The sequence below is a fragment of the Chlorocebus sabaeus genome, chromosome 3 (assembly GCF_047675955.1).
Source record: "Chlorocebus sabaeus isolate Y175 chromosome 3, mChlSab1.0.hap1, whole genome shotgun sequence".
NCBI classification, from domain to species: domain Eukaryota; kingdom Metazoa; phylum Chordata; class Mammalia; order Primates; family Cercopithecidae; genus Chlorocebus; species Chlorocebus sabaeus.
The window spans coordinates 23,302,109-23,317,632 of NC_132906.1; the positions used below are offsets into that span (position 1 = coordinate 23,302,109).

Here is a 15,524-nt window from a genome sequence, read left to right on the forward strand (position 1 = left end):
GAAATGAGAAAAACAGTGATGACTTTCACAGGCTTCACAGTGGCGAGACATGTAACTCACAGCTACTCAACACCCTCCACAACTTTCAAATTTACTTCTTATTACTTAAGTTTCTTCAACACTTTTGCAGAGTATTGCAGACTCTTACCATGCTGGGCTATATGTTACATGATAAAATTTGGCACTACAGTGTACCATGTACCAGAGAGCAGATGCTAAGTAACTGCTTTTCAATGGTAAAGAATTTAAATGTGTTATTGCAAGTGGATTTTAGGTAAGACATAAGAAAGAATTCGCTAAATGAAACATCAAAGATGTGATGTGTAGAAACTCCTTTGATGGAAGCCTTCTAAAACAGCGAATTTTCTCTTTCTGGCAGACTGCAGTATCATGTTCCTAAAGGCAAAGAAACTTATCTTCCTAAAGTTAAGTATCATGTTCCTAAAGGTAAGGAAACTTGTATTCCTAAAATTAAGTATCATGTTCCTAAAAGTAAGATTAGAGTTTTAAAAAGTTGTAAGATTTTATTTTTCTTGGTGCTGAAATCATTTTCCCTAAAGCCAAATCATACAGCATTGGTACTGCATAGGTCAGGAATTAAGAATCACTTTTTTTGGTGGCTTTTTTGGGGAGGTAGGGGAAAGCAGGTTATTAGTGGAAAGCCTTAAAAGTTACCAAATTAAATACATTCTTCCAAAATTTATTACATTCTTATTTACATAGAATACAGATATTTAAAACTAGGGGGAAGAAGGTTGCTAGAAAGCAAATTATCCCAAAAGAGAAAAATCAGAAACACAAGACCTAGTTACACACATAAACAACAGTAGGAAGCCACACTCCACCAACATGAAGCTGAGATAAATGAATAAGGAAAAAAAAGCTCTGATGAAGGAGTTCAAGGTTCCTAAAGTACAAGAAATAACAAATCCAAAGACTATTGAAAAAAACATAAATTATGTCTTACATTGCAGTTACATACATGTAAAGCTTAGTCCAATATCTCCTGTTAGAGAATGGATAACATAAAGTTATAAAGACCATGACAACAGAAATTTTCACAGTTGGTTTCTCTATATTTTTATCTACTAAAATCAGTTTCTCCCTATACGTCTATCTTTCCCCAGTTCACTAAGAGGAAATGGCCCTGAAACTATGCTTTTTTCCTTCCTCTCTTCTCTCTCTTTCATTTTTTACCTCTTCTTCACCTTCCCCATTGCCTATACCTTATGCCTCCAGTGACAATCTTTAAGCACTACAGAACCAACACATGGGCAAACCGTGCTAACCATTATCTTAGCACAGATCATTCTGGTTACATTATTCTCTCCAATTTTTTCCTATGCTCAAATCACGACCCATTTATTGGCTTTTCCCATCTGCCTGTTCTATAAAATATAGTTACTCTTCCCACTCTCATTGAACCACAACTGCTTCCACACAAGCTACACTACTGTACTTTTCTTTCTTTCTGAACATCAAAAAGATGTAGCATTCTTTAGGAGCAGATCTCCTGTGTTGGAATTCTGCATGAACCAGGGAAACAAAAGGATTTCCTCAGAGTCATGGTAAGCCTTGAAATAAATTGTAAAACTACTCCACCTAGTGGACTCCCAGTCTGCTGTGAAAAATGTTCCACTGTTTCTACAATAAAAGCAAGGTTTTGGAAACAAACCTCTACTACTCATTTTCCCTAAAGCCAAATCATACAGCACTGGTACCGCACAGGTCAGGAATTAAGAAAGAATCACTTTTTTTGGTAGCTTTTTTGGGGAGATAGGGGAAAGCAGATTATTAGTGGAAAGCCTTAAAAGTTACCAAATTAAATACACTAGATACCTCTGAGTCTGACTAACCTGAAAAATACAGAGATGAAGAAATAAAGACAAAGATGTACTTTTGTTAAAGATAAAGAAGCCACATGCCAAGCAAACCTTCACAGTTTTCTTTAGGCTTTAAAATTCTTACTCTGTGAACTCTTTCACAAGCTTTTCCTAACACAGCAGTTACATAAAGACCTTATTTTTCCTGCATGTCAAAGAATATAGTGGCTTCATCAGAAAGAATGTGGCTCTCGCAGAAAGACTAAATTCATGAAATAAGGACTATTCTGCCATGCCAATGTGGAGCTTACTCTTTTTAGGAGTTCAAGTAATATTTTTTAAAAATTGAGAATGACAGGAATGTAGAAAGTAAGTACATTTTCGTAACAGGTTTTTTTTTTTGTTCGCTTGTTGGTTGTTTTTTAATTATACCTTAAGTTCTAGGGTATATGTATGTGCACAACGTGCAGGTTTGTTACATATGTATACTTGTGCCATGTTGGTATGCTGCACCCATCAACTTGTCAGCACCCATCAACTCGTCATTTATAATTCCCAATGCCATCCCTCTCCCCTCCCCGCTGTTTGTTGTTTTTTTATTGAGACAGTCTCACTCTGTTGCCCAGGTTGGAGTACAGTGGCACAATCTTGGCTCACTGCAACCTCCGCCCCCCGGGTTCAAGCAATTCTCCTGCCTCAGCCTCCCAAGTATCTGGGATTACAGGCACATGCCACGATGCCCGGCTAATTTTTGTATTTTTAGTAGAGATAGGGTTTCGCCATGTTGGCCAGGCTGGTCTCGAACTTCTGACCTCAAGTGATCTGCCCACCTCGGCCCCCCAAAGTGCTGGGATTACAGGTGTGAGTCACCGCACCCGGCCCATAATAGGTCTTTTAAAAATTGCTAGTGGGGATAGTATTTGTGTATTTTTGAGAAATCTATCAAACATACCAAAAGAAGAGCAGTATTTCCCATATCCTCCAATAAAATATACATATAGAAAAAACATATATAACATAAACTTCAGAATATGTTAAAGAGCAATAACCTGAGAAACAAAATATGGAAGAACCTCAGATGAACTCAGCCAGTGCCCAAAGAATTTTCAGAGCACTTACTAACAAAGCAACATCACAGGTACAAATAAACTTCATCCAAAACTGTCATCTTCACCCCATTTCCTCATTCTCTTTAAACACCTCTGAATTTCACAAACCTATAACCTCACTTATTGCCAACAGATTTTGCCCATTTCTCTTCCAAGGCACTTCTGCCTGCTGTCATATAGCATACCTCTGGAAACCAGAGCTAGACTCTATCCCCTCTGCCCCGACCTGTCCTACATAAAAAGAATCACCAGCAAGCCTACCAAACACTTGCTCAAGCCAATCCTTTATTCAGAAGGATAGAGCTGCTTCCAAAACTCACCTACAGTTTTGAAATTCCACTGTGCCACTAAGAACTAAAGCAAACACTGCTAATAGCCTATTCTCCCCTATTCCTTGGCAATTTTGTTTTGGGGCATCCCATCAACTCTACTCCCATTGAAGGTGGTCAAGCAACCCACTTCTAGCCAATGAGATCCATATAAGTATCTCCTGGTTGGAACTAAAAACAAAGCTACTGTTTTCCCAATGAAAAGGGGGGAAACAAGGCTACATATACCTTTTGCCTTTTTCTCTTTCTGCCTATTCTGTGGCTTAATATTTGCATATGCAAGAACATTCTGGTGACAGGCAAGAGGAGAGCCACCTACTCCGGTGCAACAAGAGACCGCCTACGTCCATGGCACTGTCATGCAGCAACAGCAGCCCTGATTTTTTTTTTTTTTTTTTTTTAACCTTGGGAAAACGACACCTCTTTGCACTAAGCCATGGTAGTAAGGTTGCCATTCCATTTCCTAGAGCATGACTAGCTGACGCAAGCACCACTGCACCCTACCATCTCCTTTTATCTGAATACTTTCTATGCTCAAATAGGCATATCTTGATTTAAAACTATCCTCCTAAACAGTTTGGCAGTTCCTCATAAAGTTAAACATATGCTTACCATATGACTAACCAATCCCACTCCTGGATATTTATCCAAGCCAAATAAAACCCTATATTCAAAACAAAAACCTACACATGAATGTTTATGAAGACTTTACATAAAGGCTAACTACTGGAAACAACACTCAACTGGGAATGGATAAACAAACTATGATGCATCCACGCAATGGAAAAGAGTAATACTCAGCAATAAAAAACAAACAACTGCTACAAGGAACAACATGGATAACTCTCAAATGCAGACTAAAAATAAGTGAGTCAGACTATAAAGACCACATACTATATGATTCCATTTATGTGATGTTTCTGCAGAAGTATGAATATAAGAACAAAAAATAAATCAGTGGTTGCCAGTGGGTGGAGGGGAGGCTGCCATCAGGGCATAAAGCAATTTTTCCAGGTGAAGAAACACTGTTCTATATCATGATTCTGGTGGTATTTACATGACAGTATATATTTGTCAGAACTATCCACTAAAAAGGGTGAATTTCACTATATGTACAATATACATTAAAATAAATTGGGGGAGGGAGACACATCACCTCTTATAGGAAGTCTTGAAAAACAAATTGATGGCCCTCCCCTCCAAAAACTCAAATATTCCTTGACCAGTCAGGATTATCCCTACATAGCTAAAATTAATGCTTCAGTTACCTGTGGTCTTATGGCCACCTCATATATATTTATTCATTTCATATTACAGTGAGAATCCTAAAGGCAAGAGGTTACTTGTGTCTGTTTTTGGTGAACTCAGCCACATATAGCAAAATCTCTGTCCTTTCAAATAGTGAATGTTCACCTCTAATTTTCAAACTAAACTACTGTCAAGAAGTTATTCAGAGATAAGCAAAATGTCTATTAACATTTATTGAAAGGTTGCTGAGATTTCTTGCTAACATTAGAAAATCAAACTAGTCTTCTACAGGAACTTTATATAAATACATGCTGCCTAAGCTAGTTTTCATCTTCAAATATTAATATTCCTCAAGTTTCTCTAGCCAGTGGAAAATTTTTCCTTTAAACATTTGTTGCACAAAACCACAAGGGGGCATAGTTCACACTCACGTAGGGAAAAGTCATTAATACTTTAAAATACGGATCAATTTGGTTTGTCTCAGTGATGGTCTACCCTATGTAGTGAGAATTTAATGTTCAAAACCACAGCAGTTTAAGTACTATTAGTTACATTATAATTTCCAAGCATAATTATTAATCATATCAACACATTTCTGCCCAATTTCTCTAAAAACAACAAAGCTACAGCTCAAACATTACTTATAAATACAAGTCTCAGTAAGATTTCTCCAACCACTTACTTGTGTGTACCAAAACAGAATTATACCCATAATAAAAATATCTTCAAGCCCCATTTACACACAATAACATTTACAAGCCTTCCCTATAACTGTGGCACTGTGGGATAGAAACAGCCAGGTAAAAGTTGGTTCTTACATTTCAGAGCTCACACTTAATTCAAGAATAAAAGACACAAATGCAAAGAAGTTCACCAACAGGGTCATAATAAAGGATATCTGTGCTAAAGAGGCAGAAAGGAGGTACTATATTCAAAGAAGGGCAAGACATTTCTCTAGGCAGATGAGAAAAAATATCCCCAAAAGTGGATGGATTTCAGATGAGCTAAGAGCAATGAGCAGAACTTTAAAGATGGAGAAGGTAAGGCCGGGCGCAGTGGCTCACACCTGTAATCCCAGCACTTTGGGAGGCCAAGGCGGGCCAATCATAAGGTCAGGAGATTGAGACTATCCTGGTTTAACATGGTGAAACCCCATCTCTACTAAAAATACAAAAAAAAAATTAGCCAGGCATGGTGACAGGTGCCTGTAGCCCCAGCTACTCAGGAGGCTGAGGCAGGAGAATGACGTGGACCCAGGAGGCAGAGCTTGCAGTGAGCCGAGATCGTGACACTGCACTCCAGCCTGGGCGACAGAGCGAGACTCCGTCTCAAAAAAAAAAAAAAAGAAAAGATGGAGAAGGTAAGATCTTCCAGAAGCAGCACCATGAACAAAACTAAAAGGGCAAAAGTTCACAAACCCTGTATGAGATATGATAAATAACAAGTTTGGCTGAGACAAAAAGCCCCTATAAGCAAATAATGTGGAAATAACCAGAAAAGACAAGTTAAGCCCACATTATAGGATTCTGGTTGCTAGTTCTACAGAGTTTTATTCTCATGGGCATTTTAGTTGATTAAAAATAAAATCAGTTTAAGAAACGTTTAAATTTTACACTACACAGTCATCCATATAACTAAGAAACATATGCATATTGAACATCTAATTTTGCACCACTAAACAACAAACACAAAGAAAATACCCTAAATTTCTCTTTGGTCAAGCCAACTTCTTAAGTCAGATAGCACTGCCAAGTGTTCACTTGCAGATTACATTTCAATTGTGTGGGTTTTCTTGAACAGGATGTAGCAACTGAGCCAGAGCTGGGATTTTGCCAGATGAGTGCAATGGAGGACAAAGGAAGAAGGAAGCTGAGATATTGATAGGAGCAGCTGAAGTGAGCTAGGCTGGGTAGGGAAGTGAAGGAAGAAGGAATATGACAGAAAAACAAGGTAAAGAGGATGGGAAGCCTCAACTATTCCAAGCCTGGTAGAGGTGACAGTGAGCTGGACAGATGGAAAGAGGAGTATGTCCAACTTTAGAATCCAGGATGTAAAGTAAGTGGCTGAAACTGAATGAAGGTGAAGGGCACTGGAAATTTATTTTGTTTTGTTTTGTCTGAGACAAGGTCTCGCTCTATTACCCAAGCTGCAGCGTAGTGGCGTGATCATAGCCCACTGCAACTTCAAACTCCTGGGCTCAAGGGATCTTCCTGCCTCAGTCTCCTGAGTGGCTTGGACTACAGGTGCAGACCACTACGCCTGGCTAATTTTTATTTTTGTAGATACAGGGTATCACTTGATTGCCCAGGCTTGGCGGTTAGAAATCTGAAAGTGAAAAGGTGTTGAATGAATTCAAAATATATACAATTCCACTGCAGCATCTAACATGCCAAGGGCGAGTGACAAAGGCAGTCAATTCCTGGGGAGGGTATGAGAATTGAAGACAGATGGCACAGAGCACAAAGGAGAAGGGCCAAGGAGGAATCACCTGGAACCCTCATCAAGGAGGCCCTGTGTATCTCACAACATCAGTCACTTTCTGTTCTCGTTTTATTTGACCTTTCCATCGCAATCTGCACTGCTAACCATATCTTCCTTCTCAAAATTCTCCCCTCTGCTGGCTTCCAGAGAAGTTTTCTTCAACCTCTCTGGTTCCCACTCAGCAGGCTTGTTGGATTTTATTCTTTATTAGACCTTTATGTTGGAAGGGCTCAAAGTTCAATATTAGGCTACCTTCTCTTTCCACTCTACCCTGTCTCTGTGGGGAATCTCTTCCATATTCACAGTTTCATGACTCAGAAAACTATCTCCAATCTAGTCTGGTCCAAGTCCCAATGCCTACTCAACATCTTCAAATAGATGCCTCAGGATCTCCTCAGACTCAACAATGTCCAAACCAATCCCAAACCCCATCCTCTTCCAGTGTTCCCTGCCTCAGTAAGAGGAACCACCTTTCACAGAGGTGCTCAGCCCAGAAACCTGGAAGTCTCCTAAAACCTTTCTCCTCTTCAACCTCATAATCATTTAATCTCCACTGTCCATTTTCACCTCCCAAATGTTCTACATCCACCTAGTTCTCTCCACCCCCACAACTGCCATCTTTTTTTCTTACCTATACTCACAGTTCCTTGAACATGCTAACCTCTGTCTGACCACTAATCCCTGCCTCCCCTTATCTTTTCCTAGTTAGTTCTGAGTTCAGCTACCCCACCCTTTGTCATGAAACACCCTAATCTTCTAGACTAGATGAAATCCCCTTCCTCTTTTTTTTGTTTTGAGACAGAGTCTCGCTCTGTCGCCCAGGCTGGAGTGCAGTAGCACAATCTCAGTTCATTGCAAGTTCCGCCTCCCGAGTTCACGCCATTCTCCTGCCTCAGCCTCCCGGGTAGCTGGGACTACAGGTGCGTGCCACCACGCCCGGCTAATTTTTTTGTATTTTTAGTAGAGACGGAGTTTCACCGTGTTAGCCAGGATGGTCTCGATCTCCTGACCTTGTGATCCAACCGCCTCGGCCTCCCAAAGTTCTGGGATTACAGAAGTCCCCTTCCTCTTATATGCTGAGGGAGGGAATAGTAGAGGGTCATGGGAGAGTGAAAGTGCTATAGACAAAGTAGAAAGAGTAAAGTTGGTTACCATTAATTTAATAGTGGTTCCACATTTCCCAGTTTAAATGATTTAATTTATACAACCACAAGATAGAAGAACCAAAGTTGGCAAATCGAGAAGTCACTTCAGACTTTTGCTATACCCTTCAGTAAACTCAAAGCTTCAGATATTAAAGTTTAGTCAGATAACTTTCGAGTTGTTTTACAATCAGTGCTGACTAGTAACTGCTACCATTCCCCTCAAGACAATTAAACATTTATAAAAGGGACTGACACCAGTGAGTTGAACCAACCTCTAACTGATCAAAGTCAAGGCTAAGTAGCAGGGGGAAGAAACCTAGTGTCTTAGCAGTTAGGCCATTTCCATCCCATCTAGCAGGATACAATCTTTCATACATTCAGCAGCAGCTCTTTATAATGTACATGTCAGAAAGGAAGTGGAGTTAACCTCTTGTTTGATTACTGCTCTACGCAAAAAATGAAAGAAGAAGAAGGAAAGAGAAGGAGAAGAAAGGAGGAGGAGGAGGAAGAGGAGGAGGAAGAGGAGGAGGAAGAGGAGGAGGAGGAGGAAGAGGAGGAGGAGGAAGAGGAGGAGGAAGAGGAGGAGGAGGAAGAGGAGGAGGAGGAGGAAGAGGAGGAGGAGGAGGAAGAGGAGGAGGAGGAAGAGGAGGAGGAGGAAGAGGAGGAGGAGGAGGAAGAGGAGGAAGAGGAGGAGGAAGAGGAGGAAGAGAAGGAGGAGGAAAAGGATGAGGAGGAAGAGGACGAGGAGGAGGAAGAAGAAAAAGAAGAGGAAGAACAAGAGAAGGAAGAAGAAACAATCAACAGATAGAAAAGAAACAAGGAGAACAAACAAAACATTAAAAAAAAAAAGCCCAGCTACTTGGGGAGTGATGTCATGAGGAGAAAAACTTGTATCTGCAAAGAAGCTACCTACAGAAGGCAAGGAGCTTCAGATCCCGTGCTTCAAAATTCCTAAGTCAGACTACTTCATGGTCTCAGTCCATTTTATGTTGCTATAACTGAATAAGTGAGATTGGATAATTTATAAAGAAAAAAAATTTATTTCTTACAGTTTTGGTGGCTGGGTGGAGACTCTCTGTAGAGTCCCAAGGCAGCAGAGGGCATCACATGGCAAGGGGGTTCACAGGAGACAGGTAAACTGATCTTTATAATTGATTCACTCTGATGATAATAAGCCCACTCCCTTGATAATTCATGAATTCTTTAATTCATTAATCCACCAATCCATGAATGAATTAATCCATTTATGAGGGTTCTACCTTCACGATCCAATTACCTCCCAAAGGTCCCACCTCTCAACACTGCCACACTGGGGACCAAGTTTCCAACAAATGAACTTTTGGGGAACACATTCAAACCACAGCATGGTCCAAATTCCTTCAGCTTCTAAGTTTGGCCTTGCAATTGGCTATGGCTCCCTTATCACTGCCACAGTTAAGTATTCCCACTCTACACTATTTAACAGTACTTCAGTCAACAAATATGTATTTCTCACATACTAAATTCTAGGCACTGTGCAAAGCACAGCAGAATCAAAGATGTATAAGAGCAGGGCCAACTATAACGTAATGTGACAAATGAACTATGGTTGTATAAATAAGCTATGTGTTTGCAAAGGAGGTAGTCACTAATGCTTTAGGGTAGTGTATTTCAGGGACTGGCAACCAGCCAATCCACACACACCAGAGTAGAAATCAGCTACGTCACTAAGCATGATATTTAGTGCAGCTGACATTTTTTCATTTTGTTCTTATCAATAAAGGAAGTAACATACTGATTTACATTCTGGTACAAGCTCTTTTGTTACAGACTGGCACTCTGGTAGCACTGACATAGAGGAAGTGAAGAGTAAGAAGAGAGTGGTAAGTCAGGCAACCTTTAAAACAGGCCTACAAGATAAATAAGATTTTGCCAAAGAGATCAAAGGAAAAAGGCATTCTAATGTACTCTACTCCAGGTGGCCTAGATTCCTTCATTTGTTAGCCACAGATGCTCTTGAAATGCTACGTTATGTCCACCAAGTCCCTGTTGACTGGCTAGACCCGACTTGTTTAAAAATTGAATTCCTCGGCTGGGCGTGGTGGCTCACGCCTGTAATCCCAGCACTTTGGAAGGCCAAGACAGGTGGATCACTTGAGGTCAGAAGTTCGAGACCAGCCTGGCCAACATGGCAAAACCCTGTCTCTACTAAAAATACAAAACTTAGTCAGGTGTGGTGGCGCACACCTGTAATCCCAGCTACTTGGGAGGCTGAGGCAGGAGAATCACTTGAACTCAGGAGGTGGAGGTTGCAGTGAGCCGAGATTGCACCACTGCACTCCAGCCTGAGTGACAGAGTGAGACTGTCTCAAACAAAAATTGATTTCTAATTGTCCTAATTGTCTAATTGTCCCTTCACCCTCATCCAACTCTTTCCTTTGCACATAGTATTAATACACATTTGTTGAATTATATTTATTCTCAGTTAGTTCTGAATCTTCATGTTTCTGCTGGTCTCCCTCACAATTACCTCTAAAGCTGTAAAGGGCAGCATCTAACTTTTTCACAGAAGAGTACATCTGGCACATCACCACCCATGTCAGTGTATTTAAACTGAACCTTAAACTAAGGTGAGCCAAGTACAAATGTAACCTGCTGTTCACAAGAGTTTGAAGTACTTTCTTGACCTTTAAGGATAGTTCTTCTTGTTTTCATCCCAGGCTCTCTTTGTTTTTTAATTCCAGGAAAAGAGCAGTTGACTTTAAAAGTGCAACTGATCATTAGAGTAGTTCTGCATAGTCTTCTGCTTCAGGAAGAAGCGTTCTAGTCTTTTCTGAGAAGGCAGTATAACAGGGCCCTAGTGGAATTTCAAGTATATTACAGCTAGACATCAACTAAACTTTCTTCCTTAGTAAGTGTAAAACCACAAGTTACATAGTGATGCTCAAATTTCTTTAATTACAGGAATGAATTCCTGATCTTCTCATTGTTAAGGAAAAGCACCTGTATATCTTAGCCTTAGCACCTGTATATCTTATTTAGAGGTAAGCCTGGGATGAAAACAAGAACTATCCTTAAAGATCAAGAAAGACACTTCAAACTCTTGTGAGCAACAGGTTACATTTGTACTTGGCTCACCTTAAGGGTTTTGGTTTAAATCCACTGACGTATGTGGTGATGTACCAGATGTACTGTTCTGTGATAATACACTTCTGTATAATACACTTTTTGGTAAGAGTACCCACCCATTATTGCCTCAACCACTGAACACGTAACAGGTGACATGTAGTAGCCCCCCTCAAAGAGCACCATACAGTCCCATTATGACACATTCGCTACTTAAATGAAGAGTTCTTATTAGGTCTTCCTAAAACTACATTCAATAATAGTCTTACATAATATGCCTTATGGTCCTGTTCCCTAGTTCCAACATTCTAAGGGAATTCAATGAATTTAACTATATTAATAAGCCTTGCCACAGTAAAATAGTTATTTCACCAGTTTTGAACTCTACTCACTTCCTTCTTTCTTCCCTCCACCGTGCAATTTCCTCTGGAGTGTCTAACTTGATCTTCTTCATGCCAGGAGCATGCATCTAGGGGGAAAAAGCCTGCTGAACATCAGGAGGAAATATCATATGCTTTTGACTAATTTGGAGACTTTGTTTCTACAAGTAAACTTATGTTGGATACAATTTTAAAACTAAGTAAGGAGGTTGTATCTATCTACTATAACTTTTTCCTTAAAGGAAGAAGAATCTATCATGTATTTAATGAGTGCTATTAATAGAGGGAAAAGGGGTAACATAATTTTGATTACAAAGTAGATATGTCACCCATTCTCTCAAACCACATTAAACACCCAAATGAATGACTTACCAACCAAAACCTAGAGAGGTCACTAAAGATATGAGTAGACGTGACAATCTGTAGCAGCATGGTGTAGTAAAGCAGTATACAATTTGGAGTCAAGAAACTGAGGTCCAAGAATCGGTTCTCAGGACTTGGGCAATTCATTTTTTAAAATATTTCAAATGGGGCCAATGTAAACAACCACAGTTGTTTGTGAGGAAAAACTTGAATAAATGATGCCCAAATCCTTACAAAGAACTCCATGAATGTTACTTATTATTAGGTATATAAATGAACAGTTGTGAAGATAACAGATCAATAAAATAAAAAGAGCATGTATTTAAAAATAGGATAAAAAAACAGAACTTACATTTCTCCAATGGAACTGGACAATCTTCTCGTGTGCAGTAAAAGAGCAATCTACTTCAGGGCACTATAAGAGTTAAAAAAAAAAAAAAACACTATTTAATAAATCTTTCCATGTTACATTTACCGCACTATACATACACAGACATATTCTGGCTGTATTACATAGTTATCCCATCTACATGGTATTATCTCTGCATACTTATGTCAGTAGTAAAACAAAAATGATTCCAAAACAGGGCTGCCTTTAGGCAAAGGAATGACACTCTCAGAGTACATGGCACAATAATGTATCTTATTTACTTCTCCACTTGAGTGAAGGCATACATCGGTAAACCTGTGAAATGTTAATTCCTAAAGTTGAGGGGCATTCCCAAAAGCAGAAAAAGAACCTTTCCAAACCAAAGGCTTCCTTTTTAACCTTTAAAACATTTTGGTTAAAGTTTTCTAGAAAGTACTTGACAAGGTGTGGACCAGCCTTTGAGGGTGACAGGCACGGCCACATTACACAGTATGGTTCAAGGGCAGACTTAAAGGCGAAAGAATTCATCAAGATGCACAAGGTAACTGGAGGGGACGACAGCCTCTTCCCAAGCAGTAGAGGTACACAAATACAAAAAGCTGCCAGAGCTCCCTTCTTTGCTACCACCTTACCTCCTCCCTGAAGCAGTGGGATCGCCACTTTCAAACCCCAGGGTCACTGCCCCCGTCTGTCAAGTCATCAAACTATATTTCTATGGAAACTATAAACTTTAAAGGAAAACAAGCTTGGAATTTCTACCAAATATTCATATAAAAGAAGGCCACTTTGCTACATCAGTTTCAGGACAACTAAGAAAACCTACTTTTGTATGTTCAGACATGTGTTTGTCATACTTTTCTTGATTTTTAAAACCACGATCACACGTATCACAAAAAAAGTGAAAAACTGGTTCCTTTCTTTTCTGCAAACAAAAACAGAGAGGAATTAGGCTTTTGGTGAAAAATCTCTAATCAATAATAAAAACATAACTATTGTTCTAGTAATACATACTCTGATTTTCCAATAACCCTTTCATGTGGGAGAAACTTGTAAGTATACTTCCAATGAAGAGATTATTCTGTTTCTTTCTTTCATTTTGTTTTTAACAAATATATTAGTAAAATCCAGGCATAATTTTAAACTTTTAAAATCCAAATAGTGCTAATATAAATTATGAGCAGATTGCAAATTGGTTATCTAATTAAGACTCAGTACAGAATATGTTGAAATGACCTGAAAATAGAGTAAAAACAGCAGCTCATCTTTTAGAAAAAAATAACTACCGTTGACCCTTGAACAACACAGGTTTGAACTGCAAGGGTCCACTTATAAAAGGATTTTTTTCAATAAATATATTGCAAAAATTTTTTTGGAGATTTGTGACAATTTGGAAAAACAGATAAACCACACAGCCTTAGAAATATCAAAAAAAAGAAAAAAAGAAAAAAAAGAAATAGTTAAGTATGTTAGGAAAGTACAAAATATATGTGGACACTATTCTATTTATATATTAACCAACTATTTATGTTATTGGTAAGACTTCCAGTCACCAGTAGGCCATCAGTAGTTAAGTTTTAGAGGAGTCAAAAGTTATATACAAACTTTTGACTGCACCCCTAACTGTTGCGTTGTTCAAATATCAACTATATGGCCAGGCTTGTTGGCTCATGCCTGTAATCCCAGCACTTTGGGAGGCAGAGGCAGGCGGATCACTTGAGGTCAGGAGTTCAAGACCAGCCTGGCCAACATAGTGAAACCCCAATTCTACTAAAACTACAAAAATTAGCCAGGCGTAGTGGTGTGCGCCTGCAGTCCCACCTACTCTGGGAGGCTGAGGCAGGAGAATTGCGTGAACCCAGGAGGCGGAGGTTGCAGTGAGCCAAGATCGTACCACTGCACTCCAGCCTGGGCGACAGAGTGAAACTCCATCTCAAAAAAATAAATAAATAAATAAAATGAAAGTACCAAATACATAGCTATTTTTAAAACCACAGAAAAGAAAAAAAAATTTAGGTAAATATTATTTTTGAATCCCAATTTGCTATATTCATGTTTAACCATAAAATTCCTTTTTATAGCAAGGCTCCACTGTGTCAATAATGGAAGCAAAACACTGAAGACAGTTATGACAGAAATGCAAGATATAAAACAGTAACATAGGGACCAAGGGGTCAAACTCAAGAACATCTTTCAAATACCTTTTTTTTCTGTTTTTTACTGGGAGGTAAGCTGAAGTCTGTGAATTTTGCATCATACTTTCGTGGATAATAAGAATGTTTAACTAAAAAAAAAAGAGATCCATAAATGTTTGAAACAATATAATTATTTAAATTATAATTAAATTTTATCTACTATAGTATGTTACAAATATTTCAGTAAAAACACTGCTAAACCACCCTTCTAGGAGGAATAGTAGTTCAAACAAAATAACAGAGATTAAGATTAGTCTGCCAAATGACTGTTTTTCAAACAAAGACTGCTGTGATATGTCCACAGATGCTTTAGGCGTCGAAGTTCAGAAATGGACAACCTAACCTGATGAAATTCCTTCGGTTATTTCAAATATCAGAAATGTAACCAGTAAAATCCCCAACACAGCTCCTTCAGCATCAATTTCACATCAGGAAAACAGAACCTTGTGAAATATATCTCCTCTCAAATCCCACTATACTTTTCTATTCTTATTACCATGCCCCAAGTCAGAAATTCTGATCTTCCACCAGATTACTCATAGATTGTCTTCCAGTTCCTAAGCCCCCTCTTCCAACAAACCTTGCATACTGTTACCAAAAAAAAAAAAAATTCTCCAATCCTGTCACAACTTGACTCAAAAATCTGCATATGGGCCAGGTATGGTGGCTCATGCCTATAATCCTAGCACTTTGGGAAGCTGAGGCAGGAGGATTGCACAAGGCCAGGACTTCAGGACCAGCCTAGGTAACCTCGCATGACCCTATTTCTACAAAAAAATTTAAAAATTAGCTTGGCATGATGGCATGCACCTGTAGTCCTAGCTGCAGTGGAGGCTGAGGTGGGAGGATCACTTGAGCTCAGGACTTTGAGGCTGCAGTAAGCCATGATCATGCCACCACACTCCAGCCTGGGCAATAGCACAGACCTTGTTTCTGTCTCTTTTTTAAAAATTATTCTTTTTATAGAGATGGGGTCTCA

At 39.2% G+C, this 15,524-nt stretch overlaps 1 protein-coding gene across 1 annotated transcript in view; it reads right to left on the reverse strand.

Annotated features, from left to right (window-relative positions):
* Positions 1-15,524, reverse strand: part of NUFIP1 (nuclear FMR1 interacting protein 1) — a 52,842-nt gene that overhangs the window by 30,808 nt on the left and 6,510 nt on the right. The window contains exons 2-5 of the mRNA XM_007960317.3: positions 14,552-14,634; positions 13,177-13,275; positions 12,336-12,398; positions 11,633-11,709 (exon numbers count right to left, since the gene is read on the reverse strand). Coding sequence (XP_007958508.2) covers positions 11,633-11,709; positions 12,336-12,398; positions 13,177-13,275; positions 14,552-14,634 — 322 coding nt within the window. The remainder of the gene's footprint in view (positions 1-11,632; positions 11,710-12,335; positions 12,399-13,176; positions 13,276-14,551; positions 14,635-15,524) is intronic.